A 20,655-nucleotide genomic window follows, 5' to 3' on the forward strand; every position below is an offset into this window, starting at 1 on the left:
TGAGAAAAGGTGTGAGTTTTCAAAAGAAAATGTTTTTCAAAATGGGTATGATGAAGGGTTGTCACCCTTATCACCTTTTGAGCGGGATGATCAGGGACTCCCTGGTTTAGGGGAGAGCCTAAGGTGATGGCTCAGCTGGTTTAGGTGTGAGCATGAAGGATTGTCCCTCTCGCCTAAGGACCGGTTTGTCATCACTCCTTACCTATACTCTTATCAAGTACAACCACTCGAGACTGTATGGGCGGTCGCTCAATCTGAACTTGTACGGTCCGAACCCCAGGGTTATGATGGCTGGGGAGCACCGGGAGGATAAGGAGGGGGAATGTTTTGTCTGGTTTGGGCATGGTGGAGGCCTGACTCCTTCTGGTATAATCGTTAAGGTAAGGACGTGCAAGGAAAGAGAGAGATTCAGCATTCGGGTCTCACGACGGTGAGATTGTAGAAACCGGACTAGTGGATAAAGTGTACACCTCTGCGCAGAGTTTGAAAACCTATTCAAATAGTCCGCGTCCACGGATATGGATGAGTCATGGCATGGATTTGACAATTCATGTTTTGTTTTCCAAAAATGCATTTGAAAAGTGGTTTTTAAAAGGTCCAGTGGTTGAGCCGTGAGCTATGGTGGACGGGAAGTCCAGTAGCTATTTTTGAAAAGAAAACCAGTGAGAAACTGCTGAGATACCTGGATGGTTTAGTCCAGGGGATTTTGTTCTATATTGAAAAACTTCCTGCTCCTTTGGGAGAGGATGCGCTTTGAAAAATACAAAATGTTTTACAAAATAACCCTGTATCAAATATTGCTATTTCTACAAAATATCCTGAGCTCCACATACTCCATGCATTATATCTGATTTCCCCATTCCGTGGGTGAAGGTGGGCTGGTGAGTACATAAGTACTCACCCTTGCTTATTTGTTGTTTTTCAGAGAAGGAGATCGCTGATCGGGTAAGGGTTACGCCTATTCCCAACCTTGCCTGTGGCTGTTGGACCGCTGAATTGCTCGCTGCGTATATCGGGCTGTTTCAGCCCCACTATGATGATATGTCCCGAGTTGTGGACCAACTCTTAAAGTTGATGTCACCTTTATAGGTTTGTCTCGTTTAAGCAGATCTAGAACTATCTGATGTATAAATGTGTTTACTAGCCTCCTGGACTAGTAATTGTACCACATTTGAGTCCCAGAGGATTGGAGCGCTTCAGTATGATGCAGACTTCTCTACATATAATTGCATAGTTTTGAAAGACCAACTTGAGATATTCATTTTTGATATGAGAGCTGATCCAGACATTCTAAGTTGCAATGACCTAAATGATCTTGCTGTGAGAATGGTTCAGAGTGACAGACATGTTGTCTTTCCATTTGTATATCGTCTCATTGAATTAGCTTTGATTTTACCGTTGGCAACAACATTTATGAAGAGAGTTTTCTCATATATGAATATCATTAAAACTGAGTTGCGGAATAAGACAGGAGACGAATGCCTTAATCATCGTATGATGTGTTATATTGAGAGAGATATATTTACAAGCATTGAGGATGCAAAGATATTGGATTATTTTCAAGGCATGAGAACCCGCAGGGTGAATCGAACTCGTACTAGTGATATGTACCAATTACTAATATTATTAAATTTATTCAATATTACCTTTCAAGTCGCGTTGTTAATATGATTTCCTTCAAAGTTTTAGAGCAAGAAGCACTGATGTTGATGTTGACATGATATATTTGGAAGTAACTACATCATAACTTGTATGTCATATTTAACATCTATGACAACGTTGTTTTGCCGTACAATTTTTTTAAATGCTATTATTAGAGTTTATAGTCGCTTCAGCTCGGACCTTTGCTAATTTCTGGGTTCGCCATTGAGTAGCAGGGCCAATGCCAAGATCATCGAGAAGTAGATGAATTAGCAGTCACGACGAGTGCTCCCTAAACACTTAAGGCCTTGTTCGGTTAATTCCGTTACCCATGGATTGGATGAGATTGGAAAAAATTAAGAAAGAGTTTGACTTAGTTGAGATTTAAACCCACCTAATCCCACTCAATCCATGTGGATTGGGAGCTAACCGAACAAGCCCTAATTGGTCACCTATCCCGACCTATCCCGAGCAGGATCACCAAGCGCCAATGGTTGTAGAGGCCTGCTTACTCTACTTTTTGGCCATGTAGAAACAGAGGCGGGAACACCACAAAGTAGTGCAATAGAGAAGAAGAGTTTGTGTATGAGAAGGATGCCATTTTATTTTATATAGATGGACGCGGTGCTCCAACAGTCAGCAAAAACAGATGAATTAATCCTTGAACAAATTTTGTTGTTATCCGAAATATCTGAATAAACTCAGGCGTTGCTGGTAATAGACACCATAATTTGTCCGTTACTGTCTGTTTTACGTCACCGAGTATGTACACTTAATGTATTGTATTGTATCGTATCGGCGTGGCGAGCATGCGCCTGTCCACTCCGTCTTCCCCACATTCAACTTCTCAATAGACCACACTATTTAAGTTGGTTAAACTTTCTTTCAGTTAGTAATATGAGACTAATTTTCCTATAATATCTAGTATTCCATATGAGCTTTGAAAGTAATTAGGCCTAATTTATTGCAATAAAACGTTATATTACAACAGATACACGCTCCAAGAGGCAAAACCGTCAATCTTTTTTTTGTCGTGCATGCATATGACTGACCCATTATCTTCACGTTTTTTTGCCTTGATGGAAGCTTTGTGATGGTTCTGTGTCGGTTCACCACTCCTTACTTTTAAGGTCTAAATCAGCAAACCCCACCCACAGTTTTAAGATAAAAACTCTAAAACCGTTAAACCCTTTAAGTCTTATTTGGATATAGGTATATGCTCGTGCGTTGCTACGGTATCAATATGATAAAATATGTTGATATATAAAAATAATAATTAACATTTTGTTAGAATCACTAAAAGTGGATGTAAATAACTATTTCTTCTGAAGCATTTGATAAGGCTCCTCCCCTAAGTCGAAACCCACCAATACACTTCTTTTGTTCTAAATTATTACTACCTCCATTTTCAAATGTTTATCGTCCGCTAGTTTATTTTTGAACTGAACAACGGTCAAATAAAAAAGAACAAAGGGGTAGTTCACATCATTTTTAAGGAGCCATTTGGAACCCTTGCCGCAAGACGAGCGCAACACATGCCATTGATTTTGAATGGTATAAAACAAAACAAGTTGAAGTTTTAACATGGCTATCTGTTTTACACGAAGGAAAACAAACAAAACGCGTTTGGGAATTTTTTGGGGTGGTTGAGTTCAGCAGAAAAACGAAATACCATCATGGAAGTGTGGTGCTTGACATGTGCGGGCTGTGCAAGAATGCACCAACGTTAAGGCCTTAAGCGAGGTAAGTAAGCACGGAGGTCGTGTTTCAAGCGCAAGCACAGAGGCAATTCCACAAGGCTACCATATCGTCGTCAGGACACGACTAAGGTTCATTTCTTCAGGTATACCCTACCCGCAATCAGAAATAGATGCAGGAACCAACAACCAGGAGGACTACCTGGCAGGCCAGAGATTTGCACTCCATCAGCTGTCCAACTCAAAACCCACAGCATCGCGGCAACAAGGGCACAGGTGCACCGCCCGACACTTGCAGGTCAGGCAACAGGTTCAAGCGACAAAAAGGTGCCTTCCTACTCTGCATGGACCTGTCATGACCTTAGCCACTGTGAGCAAGACTCACCCAACTATTGTGTCTGCCACACCTCCTCATAGCACTTCTGCTGCCACCATCGTCTGCCTCTCTCCTCCACCACTGCTGACCACAGCCTGATCTGAGGTGCCCCGATCGGTATGTCGGTATGTCCTGACCTTCAGAATCCTTTCCCTGGAAGTTTATTAAAAAAGTATGCCAGTGAAAACGAAGTACACACTGTCCATAGGTTGAAAAAACATCAGCAAACTTCTATTCAGTTACATGCAAATTAAAGGGATTAACATATCAAGAAAAAAATATAAAACTAAATATATCCAAACACGAAAGACCTCAAGAATTTACATGTTGACCAACGTCGATGACATGGACTGTTCGTGAAAGAGCTCGATGAGGCTAGGCACCCATCATTCTTCTCATCCCATGGATGAAATCATTCCTTCTCTGTTATCACAGACCAAATGCAACCCGTTATTCTCAAGAAAGTACTTGAGGTATAAACCATTCAATCATATAGACCGACAAACAAGTAACAATTATATCATACCAGCTTCCTGGTAGCTAAAAGTAAAATGCCAGAATCTTAAATCACTTAAATGACCCATTGTTGGAGACTCATGTTGTGGAATTACTCCCCATTGGTAACCCAAGTGCCCAAGTGGTCCAACAAGCTGTCACTATGGTCTGCAAATAATGGCCCAGGATCTCCACGAACCCCCTCCAGATTTCTCTACTCCATCTAAATGAGCAAATTTGAATAGCATAAGCATACATAGCTTGCTCAATATAGCAATATCGATCCAAAAAATAATTGCACCCTAAATTAGAATGGAAAAAGGTTGATATAAATTAAATGACTCCAAAAACAAAATCATCACCTTCTTCATATGATGTGTATAGGACTACCTTCTTCATCTGGCTTGTCTTGTTGCATAGGCTTCTCCGAGGCATAGGAATATGTTGAAGTATAAACATTGTTGCTCGGTGTAATGTCAGCCTTTGCTTTGCTGGAACTAAGAGTCTCAGGTTCTGAGATATCAGAGTTCTTCAAAACTCGGTGCCTTGTAGACCTCCTACAGAAGCTCCATCTGCTTTTATCTGATATGGCGTTGTTCTGAAAACAGCGAACATGCACATCAGCGTGAAGTTCAGTAATTGACACGAGGAACAGAGATTGAAAAATCTTCTGTTCCTTTCCACACATAAAAAGAAAACATCAAAAGGTGGTGTTACTGGGACAAGGTTCAGGAGGGGCTGATCTTCATCAGTAACATCAGCAGCTAGATCACTGATAAATATTAAGTGACCAGAAGGTACTTCTGACCGCTTTTCACCCATGCGATATGATCCCAGTTCAACTTAGATGCCTGGTCAGGGTTTGGCATCACATGACCATAAAAATCCTGAAGAGCCTTTTCTGCTAATGCATGAGAAAAGAACTGAACAAATCCATACCCCTCTGACTGTCATGTTTGCCTATTGCGGATAACTTTTATTTTAACCACCTACAAAAATATAAGATAGCAAAATATAATAAGATTACAAGTCAAAAAGTTTTGGAAGCACAAACACACATAAACAGAAAGAAGAAATAGTAAGTGATGCTTGATTAGCATTAACCTCGTATGCATCCGATAAACATATTTTCAACTATGTTTGAAGAAAGGTTCCTATTAGCTAATGCTCCTAGCTAGTAAAAAGGATACATACAAGTCGCTTTGTCCATATATTTTTGTGCCGGTTGCTTCTCTTGATTTATCACCACCTATACCCCGCTTCTACATAGCAGGGTCAGTGGTGGCTCTGGCGTAGAATGGAAGCTCACTCACAACTCTACCAGTAAACTAAGCATGCTAAACTATTAATGAAAAACAAACAAAATGATATTCGCAGATAACATCAGCAATCAGCAACGGATAAATGGAATGGTACAGTGTCAATACCTATTGTAATTGTAGTAAAACAAAGACAAAGAAAGGAGCAAGGATCAATAAAACTTACATGCTAAAATAGCCCTGCCACTTGGCATCCTGCACACAGGGACAAAAACGAAAAAACATGTTAGAGTCAGTCTCCAATCAGGCACATGAACAGACGACTAATATATTAATATTCGTACAAGTTAAGGGTTATAACTTTAAAATACAGTGTTGTAACTTCTAGTGTTATTTCTGATTTTCTCCCTAGATTCCAATTGAGTATCTCCATAATCATCACGACAATCTGCATACCAATACCGACATCTTTTTCTTGAGGAATGTCCCATTTAAATCTCAGATTTCTTGATGAATTACACTCATCGCAAAAGAATGAGCAGTCACAGAAAACCTACCTAGCTGGAATTGCAAAATTAAAGAATGAGCTGCCTATCAAAACATCATCCGTCATCTCTCTGGCCAGCGCAAAAAGAGCAAATTTCTAACCTTATCGTCGGCCAATAATCTGGGAACTCACAGTAGATTAACTCAGACAAACTTTATTGATGAATACCTGGACGTTTCATACCAAGCTTCAGAGCTGAAGACCTGAACCTTGATGATCTATCCATCCATTGTTTCCCCTGTATATAGAAGACAATATAAGGAAACAAGCAGAGGAAGAACAATCAGTATGTTAGATTTGTATAACTAATGGGGCAGTTGACAATAGAAGCTTTGTAACCACCATATGCAGACAGATAAAAAGGGACATAAATTTGTAAACACTGTTGATATCATAAATATGATGCAAAACCATCAAACATAGCATTGATACAATGAAATATTTATCTTGAAGATTATTTTATGTTGTTAATTGTCCAATAGGTTCGTAAATCAGTTAAGAGGCTGCTCGTTATCGGATAGATTCTTAAATCAGAAAATAGGTTGTAAATGGCAGAAAATTGACACATATTTGGACAACCTTTTTGGTACTACCAAACATTAATTCTAGAATTTGGTTGCGAGTTTCAGACACTAACACATTGTGGATGATAGGACATGATTGCTAGAATGTAACTGGTATCGACAAAAGCAAATTGGAGCCTTACTTAGTGGGTACAAGGGGGCTGCTAACATCTTAAGAGCAGCTATTTGCATAGAAGGCTTTTCAAATTAAATTATAGCAGTAATCATGAGGCAGTCTGAAAAGTGGCGGTAAATAATATCATCTACTACCAAGGGATTATCCCATAGCACTAAGACAATAAATTCAGACTTTCAATTATATGGATTTACTTGAGATTTAAAATATAGTTCATGTTCTTGCTCAACCACTTTCTTTCCCATCCAATTCCTATAGCATTTCAGTACATAAAACCAACTACTAACCATGGCTATGTCGTATGCAGATCCACGGAATTCACCCTCTCCGACCTCTGCGTGAGCTTCCTCTGATCCAAACAAACATAGTACCACTGATAGCTACATGACCCAAAAACATTCACCGCCGAGACAAAACAGGGAGCAGAAAGCCAAACGGATCCGAGGAAGATGCGTTGAGATTACCTTGCTATTCTACCGGAGCGGCTACCAAAGAACGCTCATCGCCTGTCCACCACATGCCAACCTCCAAACAAGTGAGGCGTCGCGTTGATGGCGGGGAGGAGAGGGGGCGGTGGGTGGGCAGAGGGATCGGCAGAACCGTGCACCAAAATAATCTGTGGACGCCTACAGTAGCGTCTTAAGATAGACATGTCAGTAATATGAGATTTGCACAGATAAGTAATGGGCAAACTAAATTACAAGCAGCAAGAAACTTCACTCGGAACTTTGTGTAGTGCTCAGCAACAAAATCTACTATTACATGATGTTTAGTTTTACATGATTAGTTTATGCCCAATTTTCACATGTGGCAAAATGTCGAAAATGATTTGTTTGCAACATTGTGCATTCATCTGGTTTGTCGCCATTTTGGCAACATAATTACTTCTGTCTAAAGAACATTGAGCTATGCAGTTTTTAAATCACATGTTTCAGAATTAATACAAAAAATACCCCAAAAATGTGGATGGGCAGTTGAACATTGAGACAGAAGATCGCAAATTCAGAACTGAATTCTAATCCTCGTAAAATCAATTGCAGAATAGATTAGTAAGTGCATTCTAATCCTCGTAAACATCTTTTGGGGGACTTTTTTAAGTTGGCCATATGCACGGGAATAAATATGTATATTGGTACATATATTTACTAAAACATGATTGTATTGATTCTTAGGAACAACGAGCATTCATGTAAAACTTGACGCAACTAAAAGAAATGACCCTCTCTTAAGCCTTATCATTTTAGCGCATGTTGTGTTTAGATAGTCAACCCTATTCTTATTCATTTTCCTCTATTGGACCATTAAGCAATACACTGCCTTTGTATTCTCAACCTAGACCCAAAAAACCCCCACCATAAAAAGCAGCTAGATATGTAGCAGTGGGTTAGGAGTATTTTTTGCGTCTAAGTTGCCCGTACTCTATCTACAATGTAACAAGGTATGACTTGCATCTGCACACATGCAACACATGAGAAATCAGGTAGAAGAATTCAAAGTCTGTAATATAATAAATAAACTTGTGTCAATTTCAAAACGAATCCCCTAAGTGAGCGTCGAAAGAATAGGGTTGTCTGGCCGAACACAGTACTTTTTGTAGGCTTGTTGTCTTGACCTACAGTCACCGATGCTACACAAGGATACACACCATTGTATTTTGCATAGCTACTTTTGCCTAAAAATGAGCAGGAAGGATTCATCTTACCTTGAACGTGATATGCTTGTCTGTCTTGTTCGTCAGCTGTAGCGTGCAGGAGATCTGCTTATTTAATTCGACTGCGTGATTCAAAGAGGAAATTAGGAAACAAAGGAACAATACAGGACAAGACAACTGTGGGTTACCTTGAAATGATTGGAAAGCACAGAACACATATCGAAATGAACAACTATATGAGGTTGGCAGAATCCAAGTGATCTAGTGCCCATACCAAAAATCTAGTGTCCATACGATTTTTGGTAGCTCTGTTTCTCAAATGCTACAACTCAATACTCCTCAATAATTAGCATGGATCATGAAGAACCTTAATTAAGTAAACTAAATGATCCGTAACACATTATGGCTCTCCCCAACTGCCCCCAGCCCACACACAAAAGGTTACCACTTTTATTTGGCGAGTGTACAGGTATGCTGGTGGCAAAGCTTCTAGTGCAGAGCTTCCATGTAAATACGGAAAAAAGAAGATGGTGGGTGCATGTGAGAAAGACTCACATGCTCTCAGGCATACCATGTTATTACTGCATATTATTTCAATGAATGATATGGATGATTTGCGGTTTGTAAATGTGTCGGTGGTAGAGTAGAAATTCGGACAGCGTGCTATGCTAAAATCATTTCAATGAGATAATATGCAGTAATAACATGTGCGCTTGTGCTTTATATTGGTTATGTTTATTTGGTTTTATTTTTTCTCTACAAAAAATTAGGAGAATACAACAGTTACTGTAAATGCAAAACCATCATGGAGAGCCTGAATTTTGTTGCTATTACATCAACAAAAGTCCATGTTTAGCAAAAAAACATATATCACTTCTTCATTTCTGATTCTTATAGTTTCTTTTCAATGTTTGCAGACAAGATCAATGAAAAAATGGGAGGTTAGTTTGGATGGCCATGTGTTTGAAATAATTGATTACCCGCATTGTGCATGTTGTGCAATACATGCAGCAGGTTATGTTTGTAACTGAATGTGTCTAGAATACATCAGGTACCTTTGGTTAGGTGTTGGGACAAAGAAAGGAAACAAATGGTGGCTATCAAAAGTATAGGGATGCTGCTGTAAGGAAAATGGACCCCGGGCCGTTTGGCTAATTGAGTTTTGGTGTTTGATGAACAACACAATCCGTGAACTAATAAGGTTTCTAGTGTTTGTGTTTGTAGTTCACAGGATGCGAAGAGGATTGGACCAAGGCAATGAGGATGCAACACCTCAAATGAAGACATAAAAAGATGCATAGAAGTCCAAGACTCAAGAACAAAAGAAGCCCATAGAAATCAGCAAAGAAACCTGAGAAGAGGGCTGTCAGCCAGCGCCTGGTGGCGCACCGGACAGTGCACAGTACCTGTCCGGTGTGCACCGGACTGTCCGGTGAGACAACCGGACGGTCTGCGCAGAGAGGCCGCAGGTAGGTGCTCTCGGGCTGTAGCACCGGACTGTCCGGTGTGCACCGGACTGTCCGGTGTGCCAACGGGTAGACGGCAACGGTCGAATCCAACGGTCGGATCCAACGGTCGACTGCTACAGACGCCAACGGTCGGCTGACATAGGCGCACCGGACATCTACTGTTCAGTGTCCGGTGGTGCACCGGACTGTCCGGTGCACCCGACGACAGAAAGCTGCTGCTTTCTGTCCAACGGCTAGTTGAGGGTGTGGAGGCTATAAATAACACCCCAACCGGCCATTCTCAAGTGTGAGAGCCCAAGCAACATTCCAATACACATAGTGCATATTTCCAAGTGCTCAAACACCCAAGTGCTTAATAGAATCACTCGGTGATTAGCGTAGGTGCTTTGCGAAGTGCTTAGGTTAGTTAGACCGCTTTAGCGCTTGCTCTAGGTGAATCCTAGTTAGTTGAGTGAGTTTAGATAAACCTCACAACCCCTCGGCTCTTGCGCGAGCCGTTGTAATTGTACCGAGTGGGGCGAGAGTCTTGCGAGACCGTGACAACCGTGTTTGTGTCACGGCCGCCACCGTGTACCGGAGGGAACGAGGCCCGCGGCGTTTCGGCCGGAAGCTCGATAGTGGAGACGGCGGGGAGCGTCCGAGAGGAGCCGGAAGCGGAGCACCACTTGCGCGTGGAGAAGGCCCGCGGCTCTCTACGGAGTTACTCGACCGAGGTGCTTGGCCCTCGCGTGGGCTTCCCTTTGCGTAGGGGCACCAACGAGGATTAGTCGGGACCTTGCGCGGTTCCGGATACCTCGGTAAAAATACCGGCGTCATCCACGAGAGTTTGCTTCTCTACTTAGCTCTTTACATTCCGCATTTATATTAAGCATTTAAGTTTCAATCTTGTTGTCATACTTATTTAGTGTAAATTGAAACTTAGCCTTTGCGGTAGAGATAGCAACACTTAGACAAAACCTAGTTTACACATTCTAGTTTTGATTCTTGCATAGGTTTTGCTCTAGGGATTTAATTGTGGCCAAGTTTAGTAAAAAGTTTTAGAAGTCCTAATTCACCCCCCCCCCTCTTAGGCGTCACCCGTTTCCTTCAATTGGTATCAAAGCCTGGTTTGGCTCATTTGAAACTTTTTAGCTTTACCGCTAAAAGAGCCGACGCTTTTTAGAGGAAGGGATGGATACCCATAGGCCACCACACTTCGACGGCACTAACTTCCCATACTATAGTGCTAGAATGGCTTGTTACCTAGAGGCCGTTGATCTAGGTGTTTGGAGAGTCACTCGTGACGGGATGAAACCCCTCAAGAATCCCGAGAAACCCACCACGAGTGAGGAAAAAGAAATTCATTTAAATGCTAGAGCCAAAAATTGCTTGTATGAATCTCTTAGCATGGATATTTTTAATCAAGTATTTACCTTGAAAACTGCTAATGAGATTTGGCTAAAATTGCATGAGCTCCATGACGGCACATCCAATGTCCGTGAGCAAAAACATTGCCTAGTCTTAAATGAGTACAATTCTTTTGCTATGAAAGATGATGAGCTTGTTAGAGACATGTATTCTCGTTTGAATCTAATAATCAATGAGCTCAACTCTATTGGCATTAATAAGCTAGGTGACGCGGACATTGTGAGGAAGATTATCTCCCTGCTACCACAACAAAGATATGGGAGCATCATCACCATCCTTCACAACATGGAGGACTTGAGCAACATGACCCCGACCATTGTGATTGGGAAAATCGCGGCCTTTGAGATGTCGCGAAAAATGAGTCGGGGAGAGGAGCCAACTTCCTCAAGACCATATGCCTTTGCATGTGATGAAAGGAAGGGCAAAAAGAAGGCTCCTACTCCAAGTACCTCAAGTGAAGAAGAGGAAGAAGAAGAAAGTGATGATGATGAAGATAATCAACCATGCACATCATCCTTCGAGGACGAAGAGACAATCCGACGCGTCGGAAAGGTAATGGGGATGATCCGCAAGATTAATCTAATGGGTGTGCCCCTGCAGGTCGAGGATCTTCTCTTTAACATTGACAGGAAAAAGCAAAGGAAGAGAGGATGCTTCGCATGTGGGGAGAAGGGCCACTTCAGGGACAACTGTCCAAATATGGCCAAGCCCAAAAAGGAGAGGAGCAAAGGCAAGGCGCTAACAAGTGTTAAAACTTGGGATGATTCTTCAAGTGAAGATGAACCTCCAAGGACGCGCAGCCACCGATCCTCGTCACGATCATCACGGTCATCACACAAATGCCTTATGGCAAGAGGTAACAAAAGCACTCCATCCTCTAGTGATGAAAGTAGTAGTGATGATGAAGGTGAGGGAAAAGCCTCTCTAGATGAGCTTGCAGAAGCCATAGAATTTTTTCAGGATGTTTGCACTAAGCAAAAAGCTCAACTTAAAACTTTGAAAAATAAGTTGGTTAGTTCTCAAAATGATTACAAAGGTTTGCTAGAAAAATTTGAAACTTTTGCAAACTTAAATAGTGAGCTATCAACTAAAATTGAGCTATTGGAATCTAGTGCTCCATCCACTGCTACCGATGATAGCCTTATTAAAAAGAATGAAAAACTTAAGGCTAAGTTAGCTAGCTCCCAAGAAGCTATTGAAAATTTGCTAGAGAAAATGGAAATTCTTAGCATACACAATAATGAGCTAACTACTAAGCTAGAAAACATTGGTAGCACCCCTGCAGCATCTTTAGTTGAAATACCTGAAATAATTAAGAAAGATGCTTCTACTTCCTGCTTTGATTTAATTGATGATTCTAACACCTGCAACCAAGTCGCTGTTGAGAATATTGTTATAAAGACATGTACGGATGAGGTTGCTAAGGAAAATGAACAATTAAAGCAAGAAGTGGCTCGCCTTGGCAAGGCTTTGTATGACAAGAAAGGCAAAGCCAAACAAATCCAACCTCCACAGGATAACACCACTGCGGGAGTGAACAAGCCTATGGAGGGAGAAACTGTGATTTGTAGGCTATGCCACAAGGAAGGCCACAAGTCTTTCCAATGCAAGGCGATGACCGGGGATAAACAAAGGCAAAAGCTCAAGCAAAAGCCATCAAGCAAAATCTCCATCACCTACATCAAAAAGGTGAACAAAAAGGACGCTACACCATATTTGATCAAGAAGAAAAAGAATGGAAAGGTGATAGCAATCAAGGCCAACAAGCAAGCCAACAAAGGAAAGGGGGCCAAACGCATCTGGGTGCCAAAAGAGATAATTTCATCCATGAAAAGCACCAAGAAGGTTTGGATCCCGAAAGGGAAGTGAGTGAACCAAAGGTCGTCGGGAAATTTGGAGACTTGGCTAAATTGGGATGTATATCATGGGATACATCATATTGGATCAAGTTTATTGCCAAGTGGGTTAGTGAAAATTTTAGACCCAAATTTCCCACCCATGACTAAGGTAACTAGCTTTATTGTATTCCTCGTTTTTAGATATGCGTATCTATTTATCTTTTATCTAGTTTACCTTTCTTGCCTAGTATTACATTTGTTATGTACTTTTGTTCAAAATCATGCATACTAGGTAAATCATATGGTAGGATTGCTAGTTTTTAAATTCATATACTTAAGCAAACCTACATGGCTTAAAATGTTTAGTTAAAGCACGGCACATAGCTTTTATATCACTCCATAGTAAATGATGCATCAATTGAAAATTTTGATTTCTACAAAGTGTATCATTTAACTTATATGTGCCAAAGTTTGGATTATGGATAATTTGCCCCTCTTGATATCAAATCAAAGTGCATGTCTCCTACAAGTATTCAAAACTTGTATGCACACCTTTAGGGGGAGGTTACTCTATAATCTAACACCTTGAGACTAACACCTTTTCAAGTCTATTTCATGTGATAGTCTCATTGTAAGGAAAATGAAGTCCCCGGAGAAAGACAACAATCTTCCACTGCAAAATCTCCAAGAACTCTCATGTCTCTCAAGCTCGCCATTGATCTTCAATTGGTATCTTTTGAGACTACATTCAGTATCATTTACATGTCTTCTCCAATATTTGATTAGACTATATTTCATATCATATGCTTCCATGTTGCTAAAAATGCATAAGTAGTTAACTCATATTCTGTTACCTATGCATAAGGGAAGTCAGTCTTTTCAAATCATGTCTTGCACCTCTAATTCTCACATGCTTTTTCCTAAGTAGAGGATCTCTGTCAGGGGGAGTATTTCTTCATCTCTAAAGGGGGAGAAAAACTCTTTCCAAAGGAGAATACTCATTTAGGAGAAATAATCTTTTGAGGAACTCCTACTCATGGTATCTTTCATGATCTACAAGTGGTATCATTCATGGCTTAATTTAATATACTTCTAGTGATATCATCTGTTGAGGGCAAGCTTTTATTTACTTCCTACATGCTTTTAATGTCTTCCTTTTCAGTGGTTGATGCCAAAGGGGGAGAAGTTTAGGGGCCAAAGCAATGAAAACTATATCAAACACCAAACACCACCAATTTAAAATTTTATATCTACAAATGACTTTTCAAGTGGTTTTGGTTATTTGGTCCAAAAATAGGAAGTAAGTGAATTATGGAGTTAGGGGGAGGCTTAAGTCCATAATGTCACATTGTGGGGACAATCATGCATTCTAGCAAGTAGATTGCACTTTTAATTCAAATACTTGTATTATTTGCTTGCTTTGGTTGTGTTGTCATCAATCACCAAAAAGGGGGAGATTGTAAGGAAAATGGACCCCGGGCCGTTTGGCTAATTGAGTTTTGGTGTTTGATGAACAACACAATCCGTGAACTAATAAGGTTTCTAGTGTTTGTGTTTGTAGTTCACAGGATGCGAAGAGGATTGGACCAAGGCAATGAGGATGCAACACCTCAAATGAAGACATAAAAAGATGCATATAAGTCCAAGACTCAAGAACAAAAGAAGCCCATAGAAATCAGCAAAGAAACCTGAGAAGAGGGCTGTCAGCCAGCGCCTGGTGGCGCACCGGACAGTGCACAGTACCTGTCCGGTGTGCACCGGACTGTCCGGTGAGACAACCGGACGGTCTGCGCAGAGAGGCCGCAGGTAGGCGCTCTCGGGCTGTAGCACCGGACTGTCCGGTGTGCACCGGACTGTCCGGTGTGCCAACGGGCAGACGGCAACGGTCGAATCCAACGGTCGGATCCAACGGTCGACTGCTACAGACGCCAACGGTCGGCTGACATAGGCGCACCGGACATCTACTGTTCAGTGTCCGGTGGTGCACCGGACTGTCCGGTGCACCCGACGACAGAAAGCTGCTGCTTTCTGTCCAACGGCTAGTTGAGGGTGTGGAGGCTATAAATAACACCCCAACCGGCCATTCTCAAGTGTGAGAGCCCAAGCAACATTCCAATACACATAGTGCATATTTCCAAGTGCTCAAACACCCAAGTGCTTAATAGAATCACTCGGTGATTAGCGTAGGTGCTTTGCGAAGTGCTTAGGTTAGTTAGACCGCTTTAGCGCTTGCTCTAGGTGAATCCTAGTTAGTTGAGTGAGTTTAGATAAACCTCACAACCCCTCGGCTCTTGCGCGAGCCGTTGTAATTGTACCGAGTGGGGCGAGAGTCTTGCGAGACCGTGACAACCGTGTTTGTGTCACGGCCGCCACCGTGTACCGGAGGGAACGAGGCCCGCGGCGTTTCGGCCGGAAGCTCGATAGTGGAGACGGCGGGGAGCGTCCGAGAGGAGCCGGAAGCGGAGCACCACTTGCGCGTGGAGAAGGCCCGCGGCTCTCTACGGAGTTACTCGACCGAGGTGCTTGGCCCTCGCGTGGGCTTCCCTTTGCGTAGGGGCACCAACGAGGATTAGTCGGGACCTTGCGCGGTTCCGGATACCTCGGTAAAAATATCGGCGTCATCCACGAGAGTTTGCTTCTCTACTTAGCTCTTTACATTCCGCATTTATATTAAGCATTTAAGTTTCAATCTTGTTGTCATACTTATTTAGTGTAAATTGAAACTTAGCCTTTGCGGTAGAGATAGCAACACTTAGACAAAACCTAGTTTACACATTCTAGTTTTGATTCTTGCATAGGTTTTGCTCTAGGGATTTAATTGTGGCCAAGTTTAGTAAAAAGTTTTAGAAGTCCTAATTCACCCCCCCCTCTTAGGCGTCACCCGTTTCCTTCAGCTGCAATGATAGAAATTGGCATGCTCAAGCAGCTTGCAAAATGTACATATTATCATAACCTCTTTCATTTTAATGGTAATCACAAGAATTCAAGTGGTGGTATGTGGACATTCCATTTTATTATGATAATATGTACATTTTTCGGCTGAGTAAGAAGGATTTATGCTTCTAAATATGACGTGATGATACCTTGATTAGGGAATGCAGAAAAAAACAGGAGGGCATAAAGATGCGCCTAACTTATAGAGTTATCTGCTATAACATATGTAGTTTCTATGGTTAGGAAAGTTTTCTCGCTTGCCATTCAACCATATATCACAGCTGCTTTAGAAATTGTGCTCGAGTTAGTAGACATAGACCAACATTTTAATGAACTAAGGCTAGAGTTAAGGTTAACTTTAGGGAGTTTAATACTTCTTGGCCTTCTCTTTATCCCTCTAACTCTTCACATCATATATCTTATCTAATGATTAAATGGTTGTATTTCTGGACATGAGTCGTTATAATTTTTTGAGGAACAATACTGTCACCACCCACGCTTTGTCCAAGATATTAGGATTGCAGTAATGTGATGACACAAAAACTACAAATCTGTAAAAGACGAAGTTCATTATCTAATCTAAAATTACTTATAAACTAAATCACCGATAAAGGTGCAACTGAACAGCATTGGACAAAACAACACTGCACCTGTTTGGTCAGCACTCATTTTAAAGACAACTAATTAGTTGCAACTGTATTTTCAAGTGAAAGAAATTCTGAAAATAAGAAAAGGTGCTATACCTCGGCTATACAATTTTTTTGGGCAAACCATAGAAACCACACACAGAGAAGCTAACCATGTTCTAACTGGAAGGTTCTGGAGTTATTAAGGCTAGCTTTCAGTAGCAGGAGAGCAATAAAATAGGGGGAGAGTGGAGATTGGTATGGATGCTTACTGTAGCTGCCCTATTGTTGACTTCCACGATGGCGACCTTGGCCCTCCAGTCGATGGACTCCGGCTACTCATTGTTGTTGCCAGCGTGGTACCTGGCGTTGAGCTCTTCTCCCTCCACGGCTTGTCCTCACCTGAGAAACAACTTGGAGGTCATCGTGGCAGATCCAACCTCGCCCAGCACCTGCTCCCGCGATGAGTACCTGCAGAAGCGGCAGTCGGGCCCTTGTTCGTGTACAGCGCCGTGAACCCTCTCTCTGTCTTTAGATCGGGGTGCACAAACGCGACGGTCGAGGATGCAAAGGAGGGCGCACATCCAGCGCGTCGGGTCCTCGCAGCGATCCTGTCGCCCTCATCGGGGAAGCCGCGATGGTTGAAGGTGGTGGGGCGGAGGACCGACAACGGTGGTGGAGTCGATGGGCCACGGCGGTTGAGGACGCAGCGGAGGGGGCACATCCAGCGCGGTGGGTCCTTGTAGCTGCACCGAGGCTGAGAAGGGCGCGACCGCATCGAGGGGCAGTGGCTGGGTGATGATGCCGGGCTCGGACGCGGCAGCCTGCGATAGTGGAGCTGAGGTCGTGGAGCTGACCGAGGGGCGGACGCGGCAGCCTACGAGAGTGGAGCTGAGGTCGTGCCGTCGTGGAGCTGACCGAGGGGCGGCTGAGGGGAACGGACGGTTGGGCGCTCCATCGTGCTGACGGAGGAAGAACCTGCTGCTGTCGCGCGACTATGGGCCGCCCAAACCTAGCTGGAGTATGGGCCGCACCAAAAAAGCAGCCCAAAACGCTTGTACTGCTGTATTGTTGTATTGTCTTGCAAAAACTTAGTACCATATTGGCTAGTAAAGGAGACATGGAGCGGCTTATAAGCTTTGGCGCGGTGGCTGAACTGATCAGTTTCAAATGGTGGCTGAACTGGTGGTCAGTTTCAACTCGCGCAGGCATAATAATTTTTGCTGGACACCTGCGTGTACGGCCTGTGGGGGCAGAACCAGAGCCACGGCAGAACAGGTCAAAGGCAGAACAAGTCAATGGCAGACTACTATTGCTTACTTAATAAGTAGTAGAGATTCTAGCATTTATCTTAATTCACATATAGTGAGGATCGAAATGAGTACAAGAGTATTCAAACAAAACCTTAGAGTCACGTACCCTCTAAACCTTCTCACACTACTCCATTCATCGCCTTCAATTGGCATGACAAATCACAGGCCATGAACACTACTCATGCTTCGATTTGTCCAACACACACTTACCAAAACTCAAATCATGTCCTTGACAGTCACTCGGGACTCATAACATGGGTACGTATCGACTATGTCAACTATATGTGTTCTCATCAGATTATAGATTGGCCTAGTACGTAGTGATATTTCCACTAGCACTGTGGTTATGGCTGTACCTGATAGTGATATCAGCACCGGGTCATGGCTCTACTACCAGGTAGTGAGAGTGACCTTTATACTGTCAGACTGTAACTAAGGATTTCCAATCACTGTTCGGATCCTAGGCTTAGAATTAAGTAAAACTCTATCACTATAGGCTGCAGCACACTCGGTATATATTGATGGGCCAACAGAAATTGTGCGTACTATGCGCGATGTAAAATGGACATAAACCCTACCCATATACAATGCAATAACTTTTGTCCGGTCTGGGCCACCGGTTAGCAGAGGTCCTGATTTCGGTGGTAGTGGTAGCTTGATCTGGTCGTCGTATCGTAGAGGGATATATAAAATCATGTCACTTTTAAAGGGAGCGCTCACAGAAATAATAGGTATTCGCGGGAGCCGCCCCCGCAGAACACAAAATAAGGCGAGCACGCACACGCATCAGTTTCGATAAAATAATAATAGCGCCAGCTGATCGGAACAATTCCAGCTAGCACTAATGTATTTCTGCATTGATCTGTTTATACAACATGCTACCTCGTTGAGTGATTTTGACATGATTTGTCAACTTGCTCCGATCCTATATCTCGATCGATCTCCACATGACGATGGTTGTTGTCCTGTATCCCATGACAACCAGGCAACGCTCAAAGCACACATGCGTTGCCGATTACCCGTGCATGCCGCCAAGCACGAAAGCACCTCCCTCCACACCGTCCATCAGCTATAAAAACCATGCCAAGCACCCTGTGAAAAGCATCCCAAAGCACAAGAGCACGCACTGCAGCACCACTTCCTGCGCTGCTGCTCATCACACACCGTAGTACTAACACTCCAGCGCCACAATGGCTCCCAAGGTTGCGCTCTTCCTTGCCCTCAGCCTCCTCTTCGCTGCCGCCGCGCATGGCTGCGAACCCTACGTTCCCGGCCCAGTCGTCCCAACGCCGCCCGTCGTGCCGTCGCACAGCCACGGGCGCTGCCCGATCGACGCACTAAAGCTCAAGGTGTGCGCCAACGTGCTGGACCTCGTCAAGGTCGGTCTACCCCAGCACGAGCAATGTTGCCCGCTGCTGGAGGGGCTGGTGGACCTCGACGCCGCACTGTGCCTCTGCACCGCCATCAAGGCTAACGTCCTCGGCATCCACCTCAACGTGCCCCTTAGCCTCAACCTCATCCTCAACAATTGCGGCAAGATTTGTCCAAAGGACTTTACTTGCCCCAACTAATTGAGCTGAATATGGAGATAAAGCCAGCATCCAAGGAATGTACCCCTTAGTGTTCCATCTCGCGATTCCGATTGTTACTTGATCATCATCGCTGTTTATCTATTTTTATATTTAATTATCAATAAAAAACATTCACATTTTTTGTTTTGAGAAAGAGGGCAAAATATGTGCACCATTACTATTTTAGAACAGTCATGTTCTCTGTCTCCCTGACGAGTTTTCCGGGAGGTATCAATAAGATAGAACGAGCGTTGATCAATTAATCTTGTTGCTAGGGGTGGGCGTTCGGGTTACCCGAAAATTTCGGGTCAGGTAATTCGGGTTTTTAAAATTTCGGGTTTTGAGAATCGATACCCGAAATTACAATGGGTTTTGCAATACCCGAAATTTCGGTATTCCCGAACTACCCGAACTATTGTGTCAGCTTCATAAAAACATACACCATATTAAATTAGTATAAAAATATAGTTTGAATAATGATATACATGGACATATAAAACACAAGCAATCTACAATCACAAGTTATGCACACATACACATAATTATAAATGTACAAATTAATAATTAAGCATGACATTAGTACATGACACATGAAAGTTCGGGTAATTCGGGTATTTCGGGTACCCGATTGTGATACCCGAACTAAATTCGGGTTTTGCAAGTTGCTACCCGAAATTCCCGAACAAAATTCGGGTTTCGGGTTACGGGTTTTTTCCCAGCCCTACTTGTTGCCCTCCTAGTCAGTCAGAATCTTCCTTCGCTGCATATCTATGTGGCGTGCAGTCTACACATGACAGGAGAGATGCATGTCGACCTCTTAATATAGCCGGATTAAAAACGTCTATGGACATACCAATATAATTAAAGAGTTAATTAAATAAACACTACAAAATCAAGTGAAATGTTAAGCTATTACAGTGGTGGCAGGGATCTCTCCTTCAGTTCAAAAGATATCGTTTGACAAAAAGATTGAGAAAGTGTAGGTCAAGATTCAGTTGGTATATATGATCTTTATGTGTCCATGAAATTAAATATCCGTGTGATTGGTGGTGCAAAAATCCCATGGACCTGTATGTTTGGTTGCTTGAATCTGTTCTTGGGTTAGGTTGTGTTAGTGCAAAAGGTTGGCCTC

The 20,655-nt window shown here is 42.7% G+C and overlaps 1 protein-coding gene and 1 long non-coding RNA gene across 6 annotated transcripts; one reads left to right on the plus strand and one right to left on the minus strand.

The window, feature by feature from the left end:
• Positions 1–3,430: 3,430 nt before the first annotated feature.
• Positions 3,431–7,180, minus strand: LOC103630150 (uncharacterized). 5 transcript variants are annotated; one of them, XR_002265023.2, is made up of 9 exons: positions 7,002–7,178; positions 6,117–6,253; positions 6,026–6,029; positions 5,830–5,916; positions 5,695–5,723; positions 4,572–5,198; positions 4,241–4,432; positions 4,039–4,137; positions 3,431–3,867 (listed from the first exon to the last, which is right to left on the minus strand). It is a non-coding gene; the product is annotated as an uncharacterized lncRNA (long non-coding RNA). The 5 variants fall into 5 exon arrangements; XR_002265020.1 differs by having other exon boundaries at positions 5,830–6,029; positions 7,002–7,179; XR_002265022.1 differs by having other exon boundaries at positions 6,026–6,253; positions 7,002–7,179.
• Positions 7,181–19,055: 11,875 nt separating this feature from the next.
• LOC100284354 (uncharacterized) lies at positions 19,056–19,667 on the plus strand. The gene has a single exon (NM_001157249.2). The coding sequence runs from the start codon at positions 19,143–19,145 to the stop codon at positions 19,521–19,523; it is 381 nt and encodes a 126-aa protein (NP_001150721.2). The 5' UTR covers positions 19,056–19,142; the 3' UTR covers positions 19,524–19,667.
• Positions 19,668–20,655: the final 988 nt, after the last annotated feature.

Source organism: Zea mays, chromosome 9 (genome assembly GCF_902167145.1).
Source record: "Zea mays cultivar B73 chromosome 9, Zm-B73-REFERENCE-NAM-5.0, whole genome shotgun sequence".
Lineage (NCBI taxonomy): Eukaryota > Viridiplantae > Streptophyta > Magnoliopsida > Poales > Poaceae > Zea > Zea mays.

Coding starts and splice junctions, on each gene's coding strand:
- LOC100284354 (NM_001157249.2), top strand. CDS start 19,143: ATGGCTCCCAAGGTTGCGCTCTTCCTTGCCCTCAGCCTCCTCTTCGCT.